The sequence below is a fragment of the Corvus moneduloides genome, chromosome 1, assembly GCF_009650955.1.
Source record: "Corvus moneduloides isolate bCorMon1 chromosome 1, bCorMon1.pri, whole genome shotgun sequence".
Lineage (NCBI taxonomy): Eukaryota > Metazoa > Chordata > Aves > Passeriformes > Corvidae > Corvus > Corvus moneduloides.
In genome coordinates, this window is record NC_045476.1 from 122619951 (window position 1) to 122635135 (window position 15185).

Below are 15185 nucleotides of genomic sequence, written 5' to 3' on the forward strand. Positions count from 1 at the left end.
CCAGAGCCTCCTGTGGTCCAGCCAACACCACCACTACGAGGACCTGTGCAACAGAAACCCCTCTTGACATCTAGACATTGACTGACTGACCTGTTCAAGGATTTGATTCCGCACAGTGACTCAGTATTAGCAACATTAGACCCTATTGACTATTCATGTTATACCCAGCAATTGGCTAAAACTGTACCCAGTCTGAGTTTAAATAGAGCATGAGATGGTAGGGGTTGAAGTCCTTTGGTTAAAGGTATCTTACATAATTCCATTAGTAGTCTAAAAGTACTTTTGGATTCCTCAGGAAATATGTAAAAGATAGCAGTCCATCTCCAGTTTTCTAATCCTCTGTGTTTCCTTCTCTAACCCATTTTCAAACAAGGCACATCACTGTTCCAGATGGTGGGGACAAAGAAGGCAAACCCCAGTTCTCAAAGTGCAGAGAACATCCAGTACAGAGGGTTCTCATGCAATTTTTTCATTCTCATAGCACCTTCAGAGAGGTCTGGAAATCTCATGTTCCAAATTAACAACTGCAAAATTATATGAATAGAAGACCTTTTTACTACAAGGTCTAAAAACACCCTCTCCTTTTTGCCCTGAAGGAGCCTGAAGTCTACTGAAGGCAAAAAAATAACCACCTCAATTCCCACAGATCCACACATCAATCAAGCAATTGCTTACATTGCTAATGTGGGCTGTACTATAACTGAGCAAGGAATTTTGTTAATTCCTACAAATAAAATTCACTGGAGTAATTGATAAATCTACTACCCATTCCTGCACACAGCACAACTCAAACCAGCAACTGCCTGGCAAGGCTCATTACACAGCTCTGGTGGTTGCAGCAAGAGGCCACAAAGTGTGATGGAAAACTTCCACGCCCGACAGTGAAGTTCTGGATTTACTAGAAGTAGCAGAAAGATACCAACATACATCAAACAAGGCTCTTCTGAAGTTAGATAAACAGTGCTAGGATAGATCACTGACTCACTGCTTGTTCTGTGAAGCTGACTAGCCTGACACAGTTTTGTCCTACGGGTCTTAATACTGTGTGCACCAAAGGAGTTCCTACAGCTCTGGAATAACCTGCACCACTGCTCAGCTCTCTACCTTGCCATCCTATAACATGGACCCTGGATTGTATTCAGCCCAGGCTAACTCATTATTAATATGAATTAGAGATATGAATATGTGAACATAAAATATCTCAGAAGTAAGAGTGGATGTATTATGATATATAAACAGCACGTGTCTGAATCCAAGTTACATTTTTCTAATCTATAATAATTGTTTACTGTCCAAAGCAGCCTGAAATACTGTTAGATATATGAAATGTGAAAATGCTTCATTTAAGAAAGTATAGGTATCTGGAAGGAAATTAATACTTATTCATTCCATTAATGTGAAGCTGAAGGTGACAAAAATAAATCTGAATCTACAAATGCATTCTACATTTCAGTTATCCTTCCACATTTTGAAACAAGAAAGGTGGGGGGGGGGTTGGAAACTAAGTTATTTTTCTGATTTTCTACTTCTTGTCATTTAGGCATTGCTTGTCCGATTGAGTCTTCAGAGTTTCAAACTGGGTTACCGTTTTTATCTGTATTGTTGTTCTTGTATTTGATTCCTCCTGCTACACAGGTGCATCTTCTGCTACCATGTCATACATTTATCTCTTGGGAGAGTGGGTGGTTCTCACAAAAACAAAAACTATTAAGCTCTATAAGACAGAAAGAAATGCAACATTAAAAAAACCACAGTAGCCAAAGTGCAGCGAAATGTAATGCTGCACTCTGCTAAAATAACCTTCTTTTTTCTCCTGACACTTCTGTCGAGTCCATGATGCCATCTGTACATTCCACCTCAAGTTAAAACAACAGCATTTCCTAAACCTGGATGAACATTTTAGAAAGTAAAGCAACTTTTAACCCCCAAGTATTTATCTCATTAGGTTTAAGTCTGATATTAAATTATAGATTTAAAAAAAGGAACTCAAAATTGGTAGCAGCTAATTTTAATTCCCCTACAATTGTCATGGTAAACCTCTCAAAAGGTTTAAGAACCTGAAACAAACCCACACACAAAGGGATCTCGTGACACAGAATGACTAGCTATGTATCCAAAAATCAAATACAAATAAAATGAAGAAAGACATACTCATCTTTGTACAAACTAGCATTTCATCTCTAAAAGACATCTGTCACATATGGCACAACTTTCAGCATAAGAGGGAGAGCATTATTAAGTGCTGTAGAGCAAATGTGAAGCTCAGACACAGATCAGAAAGGAACAGGGACTTCAAGGGGACTTTGCATTTTGCAGATTGTGCAGATAAGTGGTGTTGATGAATTGACATCTCCAAAAAGGCTTCCTACAGCTGTACAAAAATACCAACCAGTTTTTTCACAAGCCACCAAAAATTGTTTCCTGCTGTCTTCAGTTGGCAGACTCAGTGAAAACCATGTAATTATTGTCATCTAGTAGTGTGTTTCCTCCTCATCTACACAGAACCACAAAGAAAAATGTTTTTAAAAACTGTGGCAGTCAGACCTTCAATGGAGAAATGAGCACTGGCCCTTCCCCTTTTGCTACAAGGGGAACCAGCAGGTTTGAGACATCCTCAATACTCCAGATTTTCAGGAGAGCTCAGGTGTCTCACTCAAGCATCATGAAGCCTGTGCACTGGCTAATCAAGTTAAAGAAAAGAAAAAAAAGGGGGCCCTAACAACTTTTATTCTGTATAATTTTCTTTAGGAATGGCCTTGAAGTCAAAACCTCAGGAAACCCTTTTCAACTCCTAGGCTTATATACCTCTGTGCCAAGAGCTCTAGCTCTCCAAGACCCCTCACTTTTGTTCTCTGCATCACCATTCCCTTCTCATTGTATTCCCACCCATGTGAGGAATTCATTAGCCCTTTGCCTTCCATCACAGCACTTAAATGAGTGAATCTTCCAAAGGATTCAACACCTAAGAACTTCCATGGGGGAAAATCAGGCATCTAGCTTTTCAGTTCCTTTGAGGCTGTGGCCTTCAGCACTTCTGGGTAAGACTTTTAAAGCAAACAAAAGGGAAAAAAGAGAGAGATGTTTCTTACTTCCCCCTTCCTTTGTTGCTTGCAGCCCATGGGATCAGAGAGGACAGAGATACGCAAACGGCAGATGGCTACAACCCCGGAGACCCCAGGTGCTGCACAGGCTCAGCTCAGCACAGGAAATCGAGGGTCCAATGCCTGCTGCTTTTGTTGGTGCTGTTGCTGCAGCTGCTCATGGTAACCCCTCTCATTCAAGCCTCTGGGGAACAGAATAGCAAGGAAGAAACACATAGCTCGTGTACAGGACAACATAAGCCAAAGAAAACACTTGTATAATTCTGTGAATGTGGGACACAAATAGATAGCTATGCTCTACTACCAGACACAACCCTCTACTCCAGTGTACTCTTTGTTTCCCCTGCCATTGAAATAACAGATTTAAAAAGAAATATCTGTACAGTATCTCTATTGCACTTTTTTTGTCAATACTGTGTAAAGTCTGTTTTGTGCTGGACAGGGTTTCCTCAGCACTGAGCTTCACCAAGGCTCCCACTAAAACCTGAAAGCAATACCAGAATATGTCACAGCTTTAGATTTAGGTTTGGGACTTGACAAGCAGGACCGAAGGTGTTAAATGGAGTTAGGAGAAGGTGGAAGAATTTGTAGGTCAGAAAATGAATAACCAGGTGCTCAGCATTGTTCTTTACCCCTGAAGGTAACTGGATCTGTTGTCATTAATTAGTACTGCCAACTCATGGCACCTGCAACTCGTATGAAGATAATCATTGGGACCAGAAACTCTAAACACTGCCGGTATTTGCAAAGATGAGGAGCTAAGCAGAAAAAATTTGGAAGAACTCCCATTACAAAAGTCCCATTCCTGTTAGGGAAGAAAATTTATCAATCAAAGCAAAAGAGAAGTAATCACTTGATTCCTTAAATTAACGATGTGTTCGCCTTCACTTTCTTACCAGGTCTTCCAGATCCAAATGATTTCATTCTAAACTGAAGTAAATCTTCCCATACTCAAAAGCCCTGTACCTGTTTGGGGCAAAGTGTTACTTAATGGGTGAGAGTAGAACCTGCATTCAAATAAACAAAAAGTCTTAATCAGCCATAGCAGTTCAGCCAAAACACTGACAACAAGTGGAATGCTTCTTGGAAGTTCACTATCTACCACATTAACACTTCAGAGCAAGCGAACCTGCCACTGAGGTGACAGGAAGTAGTCATTATAGCCTTACAGCCTGGGCTAGGAATCTATTCCACCAATGTTGTTTTCCAACAGCACCTTGCGGCAAATGCTTTGGAGAGCACCATCAGAAGGCAAGGGAAGAGCAGACTGATCATTCCTTGCTATTGGTACTCAGTTCATCAGAAGCCAAGACACACAAAACTCTGCCCTCCCTAATACAAATAGTGAATATTTTGCAAGGACAAAATGTTGCTTGGAGGTTTGGGTTTTTCTGTGAGATGCCAAGAACTCTGGCTCTGATCCTACCAAGCTTTTCAGCAGGTGCTTAGAGGTAAACTAAGGAAGACTTTAGAGAGACATTAATACTCTGCCTGTTCAGGATCAGTTTGCCACCTATTGCATCTAAAGCATCCCATACAAATTCCAAAGCCATTTCAGCAGCTGTCCAGTGCAATTGCAAGTGGCTCAGTCCAGAGCTGTATTACACAAACACAGTTTTCCATAAAAGGAAAAAATAAGATACATTTATCTACTGAGTCATGGTACATAAAATTTGCATTTTACCTTTTAAATTGTTGATAAAGTGCTTTTTTTTTTTTTTTTGCCATTTTACCTGATATTTTCCAGGATGCTTGTTTTCTGTGAATCTCACTATTCAAACAATGCAAAGAAACCAATTTACCCAATAGGGTATGTGAAACTACCCAAATTTCACGATGCTTAAAATTCCTATTTGCATTTCAGAATCATCTGGGAAACCAATACAGGCTCAGAAACAGAGCAGCTTGTTTCAGCTTTAAAATAATTTCTGATTTTTTTTTTTAAACAATTGTTTTCTAGTAGCAAGAAATGCAAAAAAACCCATAATTAAGCTATTTATATTCCCCATTCATAGACCATTTCCTCAAAATAGCCCAAGCTCTTGGAACAGAAAAATTATGAATAGGAATAAAAATAACAGTCTCTGTGAGTCATGCAGCTGAGCTGCTGAACATCCAATATTCAGCATACTCTTAATAGTAGATTTAGAATGAACTGAAATGAGTCTCTCAGCTGGATGCTCAGAGCCTGTGTTCATTCCTACAGTCAAACCCAAGCCTCCAGCCTGTTACTCTTCCAGATCCTGAGAGGATACAGTATTGCACTAGTCTCTTTATTGTTTACTTGTACATTTCTAGGGAAAGAGCCTGCCTGTAAGCAATTTTCTGAGGCATGGCATGTTCTATTAGGGAAGTTTTTATTTCTTTGGTCTTTTTCCTTTTCTGTGCATTATCCTATGAAGACTGTATTCCTTTCTATTGGATCTGTTGGTTCTCTTCAATCCAAAAATAGCTCAGACGCTTCCTGTCTGTGTGTGAGGAATACATATCATTTACATATTCAATAGAGGCCAGAACCACTGGTAAAAAGGGTAGTAAAGGCTTGAGACCTATTTAACCCAAAAGAATAATGAACTAACATTACTAGTTACTTTTTTCTTTTTTTCTGAAAAGGTAAATTGAGATAGCTCATTGGTTTGAACATATGGTTCAGATGTTGCTGAAAAAAAGTGTTTGCAATGTCTGCTCTCCATCTTAGCAATACGAAAGCTTTCCTTTGTCTTCAACACATGCACTGCCATGGCAAAGAGAAAAGCAGGTCCCTGCAGATTATGGACTAACAGTAGACAAAGAGGGAGAAGGAGATGCCCAGTAAATAGTAAGACTGCAAATAAGACTTGGCCAAGAGTTTAGAATGCAAAACAGGCAGAAAAATCCACTGGTTTAACAAAAAACCTTCCTGGAGATAAATGAGATTCTTAGGGATTAAGGCAGCAAACTTAGAACGTTAGCAGGAAAGAAAGGTAAGATAGAAATGAAGAAATTAAGTTTGGTATTACCCTAGAAGTTACAGCGACTGTATTGCTTTTTTTCAGCTGGAGGGCCCATTTCATATAAATAACAGGTTATTCACTGGGACCTTTTCTTCCTGACATATTTTAAGTATCGTGACAGATTATATGAATGCATGCATGTATGCACATGCATTTCTCACTAAGCTACAATAGCCTGGATGAACTGGAATGTTCATTTTCCCTAAAAAGAAATATTTATATTTTCAAATCCAGTTTCAAATGAAAATGAATCATCTACAACTACAAAAGAAATTTTTAAAAACTAGAGAGATCTTAACTAACATTTGATGAAAGAAGCAGGAGTTAACAGCTACCCTTCCACAGGACATCAAAAGCTGTCAGCAATCACTAGTGATTGCAGCAAACTTTGTTTTTGTAATGCTACAAACAAGTGTTTCCACCCAGACATACTCAAAATGATACTCAGCAATGATAGATCTGCTCTTTGTGCTCCAGACCTCACATTTTGAAGCATGTATTAGCAATTTCCTAAGATGCAATCAATCACCACACAATCTAGCTGTATCTACGTCTGACCTCTGAGAGATGCTAACCCTTCCAACATCACATACAGAAGTCTCTAGCTCACTTTAATCTTGTGTCCTGCTTCTGAACTCCAGCCTTCCTGTAACATGGTATCACAGCTCCAAACCACAGTCTCGGCCCTCATCATAGCCAAGGAGAAAAAAAATGCAAACAAACAAATCCAAACCCACCTACCTTGAAATCTAACTCGCATAAAACCAGTGCATCAGGTCCAGCTTAAGTTAAAACACTGCACTGAGCATACACAGTGCAGACATCAATGGAGAATAGATTTGGTATGTCACAAAGGGTATGCATGTATACATTTATATCCCATATACATATATATATATATATATATATATATAATTGGACCTGATGATCCTTATGGGTCCCTTCAACTTGAGATAGTCTATGGAACTGTGATCCTTCTGTAGAAAATCTGTATTACAGAATATTAAACAGCATTCAGCTACACTCAAGTTTGCCAGGTTTATACAATTTTAACATTAAGGTCAGAATGTAACTATGGGTAATGTGCCTATCAGTAGCTTCAGTCCTTTTAGAATTTTATTTTTTTTTAGTACTGAAGGAAAAGCATCTGGTGCATGTTCAGACTTTTTCTCTATCAAGTTGACTAAAATTTTGTTTGCTGCTTTGCAGTCTTACTGTTAGAAATCAAGAAGAAGAGAGAGCAAGGAGAACATCTCATGAACTCCAAGCAGAGGGTATTCCAAACTGTGAGGAAAGGTATGGTCTTTATTAAGTATTCTGTCAAGCTAAAATGAAACAAACCCAACAAAACGTACTAAGTAATTGCAGTGAATTACCTGAAATATGAAAATAACTTTCATCTATTTGTCATTTACGTTCACTTTGCAAATCATCTGGTTTTTTACCTTCTAATGAACCAAATGATCTATAATATTTTACTTTATTTATATGCAGCATGTAAGTACATCCTGACTCTCATAACACGACAAATTAAAACCAGCATTGTAAACTGTTTCCCTTTTTTCTGAAATAATTAGAAAATACATCCTGTTCCCACCCAGCATGTATGCAGTGAGCCTAACTGGCAGTGCTCAGCCTTACAAAAATAATACAAAGTGGAGCTTAGATCCTCCCAAGAGTCAGGCAACAGTTTTTTCAGAAATGCTCAAACAGGCACCTGTAAAAGCACCTGTAAAATGGTAATATACAGGTGGGTACCTTTCAGAGTGTTTGAATCATTGCTTCTTTATATGTATTTTCATTCAATTTTTGGCCATAATTTAATAAGGAATATTAGGGATAGAAAAAATTACTAGCTTTTGCAGAGGTACTTCTTTGTTGCAATTACTTTGAGCAGTAAACTGCAATTTCTGCATCAAAGCAGAGGCAATCACCTGCATCAGAGCTTTTGATAAGCACACTTTCAAAAAACATCTTATAAATGTGTTTACAAGAGTCTGCACTTGCGTAGTTCCAGTGAGGAATCAGAACCCCATGAACCTTACAATTCTGTACCATTGTGATGGCGGATGCCTCCTGCCAGCTGCAAACAGCTTCAGTAACAATCATTCATTCCTCTCTTCTTTTGCTCTTCTTCCTCCTTTAAGCCCTGCTCCTACTCTCGAGGAAGTGAATGCCTGGGCTCAATCATTTGACAAGTTGATGCTTACTCCAGCTGGCAGAAATGCTTTCCGTGAATTTCTACGAACAGAATTCAGCGAGGAAAACATGCTTTTCTGGATGGCCTGTGAGGAACTAAAACAAGAATCCAACAAAAGCGTCATTGAAGAAAAAGCAAGACTAATTTATGAAGATTACATTTCTATCCTTTCTCCAAAAGAGGTATATTGCTTTCCCTAGTACATTCTTGGATGTTGCTTTGCACAGTTAGCTCTAGCACGTGTTTAAAGCTACAGCAATACTCAGGGAGAACTTCTCCCACATGCACATTTCACTGCTATGAAGTAGACATTTGGGGGAAGAAGGCACTCATCATTGAGGCGAGATGGTCAAAACTGCTTTCATTGGTTGTAAGGAAGCTCTTTCTATGCTACCCTGGCATGCTGATGTGGAATTTTTAGTTTGAGGCACAAATACATGGCTGGTCACGTTATCCTTGCTCAACTTAAATTTTATTTGTTGAACAAATCGGTTCCTTTTTTCCTTACACTCAGAAGTGGGTGTATGCATCTCTCCAAAAGCACAGTAACCACAAATAAAGTGTTATTTTTAAAGCACAAATTGCTCAAAGAGCAGCTGACAAAATACAGCATAGAACAAACACAATGACTTCCCCAAAATTTTTAAAACTACTTGTCACTTTGCTGTTAGCAAATATGTCAGGTTTCAAAGACACCTCAGTTCAGTTTGAATGTAATCCTGCCAAGCAGGCTGGAATTTTAAACCTTCCAACCCCCTTGCAAAACTGCAATTTAATTTTTTGTAGTGCCAGCTATACTTATGTACTTATAAAAATGCTGTTTAAATCTACCCAGTCTGTTCCTGCAATACTAATATCTGTCTACAGACACTAGAGAGTTGCAGGAAAAAAAAAAAGACATTCCTGTATGTTGTATGGAATCATTATATAGCCCTACCTGTGGCTCACATCAATTCACCCTGCTTTTTAACAGAAATTTGATTAAGCAACAGCTTCCCAGGTTACATTGTCGGCCTGCGTCATACTCTTACTCCAAATTCAGTGTCTCTACAACAGCACTAACTCTCCAGGAAATGAACTGTCACAAAAAATTATAAATGTTCTCTACTACAGAGCAGGAGGTTGGTCTGGAAATAACCCATTGGTCTCTCAGGCCTCAGTAATAATGGGATTGCAGACAGTGTTGTTCAAATAAGGTACCTCAGTGAGGACATTTCTCTACCCATACTCAAGACATTACTCCATTCAAATTCTAACAGAATCATTTTTTGCCTAAGTATATTTAGCAATTTTTACAGTCCTGGAGGACACCAGCTGAAATGGTTAAGACGACAGCTTTTTCAACCAATAAAGCAAAACTAAGACTCCACCTGTACTATTCACCACTATTATTTACATGACTTTCTATTTTAATACGCAGGTCAGTCTGGACTCCAGAGTAAGAGAAGTTATAAACCGAAATATGCTGGAACCCTCACAACACACCTTTGATGACGCACAGCTTCAAATTTATACCCTAATGCACAGAGACTCTTACCCACGGTTTATGAACTCTGCTATTTATAAGGACTTGCTTCAGTCCTTGTCTGAAAAATCCACTGAAGCATAGAATTTTTTCTTAAATGTATTTATTTTAAAACAGACGGGACTCTGGGCTACAGAAATCCACAGGGAATTTAGAATTAATCAGATATTTACCTGAAAATAACTCAGGCAAGTTTTACTACAGACTGAATAATTTAAATCCGCACAAAGCTCTGACACATTCAGCTGAGTACAGTTTCTGATCAAATTCAGTGTTATTTTGCAAAAGGAAACTAAGAGAATGAAGAAGAAATGTTGTTCAAAAAATGCAGTCTTTTTTCAAACACAGCAGACAATTCAGACACAAAACTATTACAACCTGTGTCTGAGGTACAAATACCAACTGAGAATGAAAACTAAAATTGATTTTTAAGTGGAGTTAGAATTTTCTTGAAAACCAAACCAGTTGCCCCACCCACACTGTGACCAAAGTAAAAATTTTACTGTCAATACTGGGTTACTCTAGGCAGTGCCATCATACCTGGCATAGGTACACTCCACTTGTTTTGGTATATTTATTGCATACATAGTGCACTAATGGAAATTAGGATGGCAATCTTATGAAAGTTACTGGTTGAAATAATGCTGCCTACAAAAGATCTTCTGGTAAAGAATTGTTATTTTAGTACTAGAATCTGCTGAAAGCATTAAGTTCCCTTTACTGATGTTCATAAAATTAAATTATTTACTTCAGAGGAAGACAAGTCTGGGCATTCAAATTCCAAAATAAAGCACAAGAATTCTCACATATTCTTCTCTTCCCTTAGTAGGTGTATGTAAAACCCTTCACTGCTTGCTCCCAAGAGGACAGTAGTTTCAGCCACCTTGGGTTTGTAAATACTAAATTCTCCCATTCCCTGACAGATCTTGTAGGGTTTCCATTACAGATACACACACAATTTACTTAATAAAAGCAGGAGATCAAACTTGTGTTCTGGTACAGCACTATTTCAGACTGTCCAACAGCACCAGCTCTATCCAGTAATAAACCACGTTCATTTACAGTATACCCAAACCATTACACTTAATTCCTGGTCATATCTCAAAATCAGTAATCACAGGAAAAACTAGGACGAAAGTAAGTTGAATCCACATAAACTATCTGTAGATCTGTTACTCTAATGTCTTCTTTCTTTTAAATTACAAGATTCACTACAATTCCACTATATTAAACTCTGGAGTTTATAGTGGATTTCCACTGAACTGTACTTTTTTCCTGTGTATTTATTTAAATGAGCCAAATGACACATATAGTTTGGAAAAAGAAAAACAGGACAAAAAAAATACCCGTAGAAGGGAGAACCAGACAGGCATAGTTCAGTGATGTGTACTGTAACCTTTCCAAAACCTACTCTTTGCCTAATTACAGCACTATGAAAAGTACAAAATGGGGACTTTCTCTAAAAAAAGGAAATGGGAATAACAACACAGAATTTCAGGGATCAGTGTAATTGTTTCCTCAATGCACTTGGCAGGAGACATGTTGTCCCCTTACTGCATTCACATTTTGAAGCACATAATGATTAGATTTTTTTCATTACACAGCACCACAGGAGAAGATCCAGTACATGGTAAGTTACCAATGCTATGGGCTGCTTCAAGGCCAGGTTGGATGGTCTAGTGGCATGTGTCTCTGCTAGTGGGGTTGGTACTAGGTTAAGGTACCTTCCAACCCAAATCATTCTATGACCAGTTTTCATCATTTCCTTCTAACAACAAAACACTATTCAACATGTCAGCACAAAAAAGTAAGCCAAAAAAACTAGAGAGAACAAATCCAAGTGCTTTTGCCCCCTGTAGCACAGTGCTGGATGACTGAGTTAAGAGCAAATCTTTCCATATATCACTAAAGGCACAGTTCAGTTAGTGTTTGCCACTGCTAAACCTATCAATGCTGGTTACCTCAGCTGAATTTCTATTTAACACACCCAAAGCACTACCAATACAATTTCAGTTTACATGAAGTATTACAAGGTAAGTAGTAATTTCAACAAAACAAACCAGGTATCTTCAAAAGGCAGCACTCATGGGAGCTTGCAGTCAAACATATGATGCTGTACTTGTTATAACTGGGGTGGGTGAGAGTGCCCTAAACCTCTAAGTTGACAAATTAAGTTTAACTAGGTCAAATTCAGCTTGTAGAAAGATCATATGCACACATCAAAAAAAAAAATTTGAAGCATGTCATCTCACAAAATGGAGGATTTAATTTATCTCTCTTCCCTGCAAAGATATTTCATTAAAAGCTGGAAGACAGACCAAACACTCATAATTTATATCAAACAATATATTCTACTATTCTACAAGAAAAAGAAAGAAAAAATATGAAGTTAGAGGGGAGAGAAAATTATATTGGTTTGGGCGGTTTTATGGTTAACATTATTAAAAGAAGAAAGTAATAATTTCTAAGCTTATTTTCCATGTGCCACAACTTCTAAGCAATTAGCATTCTCTAGGCAATTTTTATTTTACTTCTGCATTACAATATGTTGACACTTGCAATGTGCATTCTTTCCTGAAATATCTTAACAAATCTTAATACTATGCTTCACACCTAAGCTTATACCCACCACCAATGGCAGAATGCTGATCCCTAGATATCCTGAGAGTTAACTCCTAAAAACCCAAACAACCCACTCCCCTAAGTATCTTGCTATTTTGAGGCTGGTTAATGCTGAATTTAATTGATGGCATGGAGATGGGGGGGAGGGGTGGTGGAAAGAAGAAAACAAAAACCCACCTATACAGACGACTAATTTTTAATTACATTTCATTACTGTATACTTGCTCATGGTGCATAAACTTCTCAGGGCAAAAGCAAATTGCACTGAAAAGGAAAAGTTTCCATAGACAAGCTGTTACACGAATAGCAGGAGAAAATCATACTGACATAAGATATTATTTAATCATGTAAGAAATTATCACAAAATCAATTTATCCTAGGTTGCAAATGAGCACGGTTGGTTTGCCTTGGCATTTATCGAACTGCAGGATATCATTAAGCTCTAACAACTTTCCAGTCCACTGGCATTCTTCCTTCAATGTCTGCACATCATAAAGCAGTAACTCCCACAGAACATGCATACTGTTAAAGACTGCTCTTTTCACCAGCCTGCTAAGCACTATTAAAATTGCATGGGCTCCTTCAGCCAACATATTGTGCTTTACAGTGACCTTTAAATTCCAAAGTCATTAGCACAGTACAAATGGAGAAAAAAATCATATATCTATATTCTGAAGGGTGGTATCATATAAAGTTAGACTAAAATTCATCACACAACCATCATGTACTTAGGCAGTTTCTGATTACAAAGGATATCAGAAAAAAGTTAAAGTGATGAGAAAGGCTATTATATCACAATGTTAAGTAATTTTTAAACAACTTTGCTGTAAGCAGTACTTAAGAACGTGTCTTCTGCCATAAAAGGTATGAGTATCATTTCAATGACATTATGAAAGATTTTCTATACTAATATTGTAACTCAATTAATCCCAAACCCTTTGAAATGGTAAAACAATTCAAGAGTAGTGATGATCTAGTGAAACAGAAGCTAATATACAGTTGTATAAAATCGTGCTTAAAAGAAGTGAAACTCCTCAGGTTTGTTTATATGAATGACTACTATTTCAAGATCTATTTCCAGAGGCATGTGTTTGAAAGGTAATACAACCACATTTTACAGAATGAAGACTTCATGTTGACGAATTAAGTTCTGTCTAGTCTGGTAAGGGTCGTGAGTTTCAATTTAAAATTCATGTATGTGATCACAAGCAGAATCCTGAACTCTGGATAAAAACTAGGCACTTCCTTGGATTCACAAAAGCCAAGATCACTAGGCACATATTTCCCTTCTGCTTAGTGACAGTAAAAAAGAACCATTCAGTACAAGGTATTTTAAAACTCATACTTTCTCCTGAACGAGATAACAGAATATATGAGGAAATGTATTATATATGAGAAAATGTCTTCTAATGAAGGATCCAGAAGTTGTGTTTTCTGAGCAGCAAAATCCTCTAGCCTTGCTTAGAGAAGACTGGATCCTTAAAGAACTAAACACACACACACTTTAAAAGGCATGTGGCCTCCCCTTTCTATTAGAATAGTGTACAAACTACCTTAAATTGTAGGACAACGCTGTTCCATCTGAGAGAATTCAAGTGTCCATAAAGGTAATAACCAAACCTGCTATTCTTAAATGGGAGGGATTCATCACCAGTTCTGCTGACACGTTTCAGTACATAAAACATCCCAAGGTACTAGGTCAGTCATAGCACAACTGCAGACCAGTAGACAAACCAGCCAGCTGGAGAAATAAGAGACAGTCGCAGCCCCACCTTTGCATCCTCTCCGACAGAGGAGGGCAATTTCAGAGAGCTGTGAAACCCACAGCAACTGTTGAACAGAGGTGCATCCAAAGAACAGCACTGGAAAGTTTTATTTTTGGATTTGGGTAACCAACATAAAGCAAGAATAGAATAGATGCATTTTTGGATCTAGTTCTTGCACCCCATCTTTCACTGGGCAAAAGAAACCATTCTTTTTACCATGGGGGCAGAACAGAGAAGGATGAAAGCTGCTACTCAGCCATAAGGTGAGTGAAAGCACATTTTATTTCAACTCTTTCTTGGATACACCTGCATCACAGAAAGTGCTACCACAGTTCTGGTACTTTATTAATAAAGTCCAGATATAATCTGGTGACTACAGAAAGACAATTACTACATTTTCTCAAAAGATATTTCTCCTAAGTGTCACAATTAGGCACAAAGATTAAAGGACACAGAGTGAGGAAGGTTATGCAAACCAACCGGTGCCTGCCCTGTATATATTTGTGAACAGCTGTAGAAATTTAGGTCTACTTGGCATCCAATTTGTAATCAATTTTAACACAATGTTTTGGACTTGTTCTTTTAGGAAGTTTCCCAAACAAAGCACTCTAATTGATAGTAAACATCTGTAATTAGTTTGATGTCCTCAACAACTTGAAAACAAATTAATTTTACATCTTTTAGTAACTCTTAGGAAGCAATCCTACCAATGGACTTACTCACAGGCTAAAAATTAACCCATGCTGCTAGTAGGAAAAAAGAATGTTTTTTGAAGGGCATTAATATAAGTTGAGTGAAATGTTTATACATAAAAAGCTATGCAAGAAACTTTAAATGCTAAGCAATTTTCTGCCTAAAAAAAACCAGTCTGTAACAAAACTTCTTCTATTTTAATAATATTTTCCCTTTTGCAGAAAAGCCACGTTTCCATGCATAAGCTGACTAAAAAAGCTTGCTCTATAAATTATTTACTAAACA

The 15185-nt window shown here is 37.8% G+C and overlaps 1 protein-coding gene across 3 annotated transcripts in view; it reads left to right on the forward strand.

Moving 5' to 3' along the window:
- RGS20 (regulator of G protein signaling 20) overlaps nucleotides 1-11401 on the forward strand; it is a 36158-nt gene extending 24757 nt beyond the window's left edge. For all 3 annotated transcript variants that reach the window (XM_032125248.1, XM_032125264.1, XM_032125256.1), the window contains exons 2-5: nucleotides 3115-3263; nucleotides 7304-7390; nucleotides 8242-8476; nucleotides 9715-11401. In XM_032125248.1, the coding sequence (XP_031981139.1) occupies nucleotides 3115-3263; nucleotides 7304-7390; nucleotides 8242-8476; nucleotides 9715-9903 (660 nt within the window). In that variant the 3' untranslated portion in view covers nucleotides 9904-11401. The remainder of the gene's footprint in view (nucleotides 1-3114; nucleotides 3264-7303; nucleotides 7391-8241; nucleotides 8477-9714) is intronic.
- Nucleotides 11402-15185: the final 3784 nt, after the last annotated feature.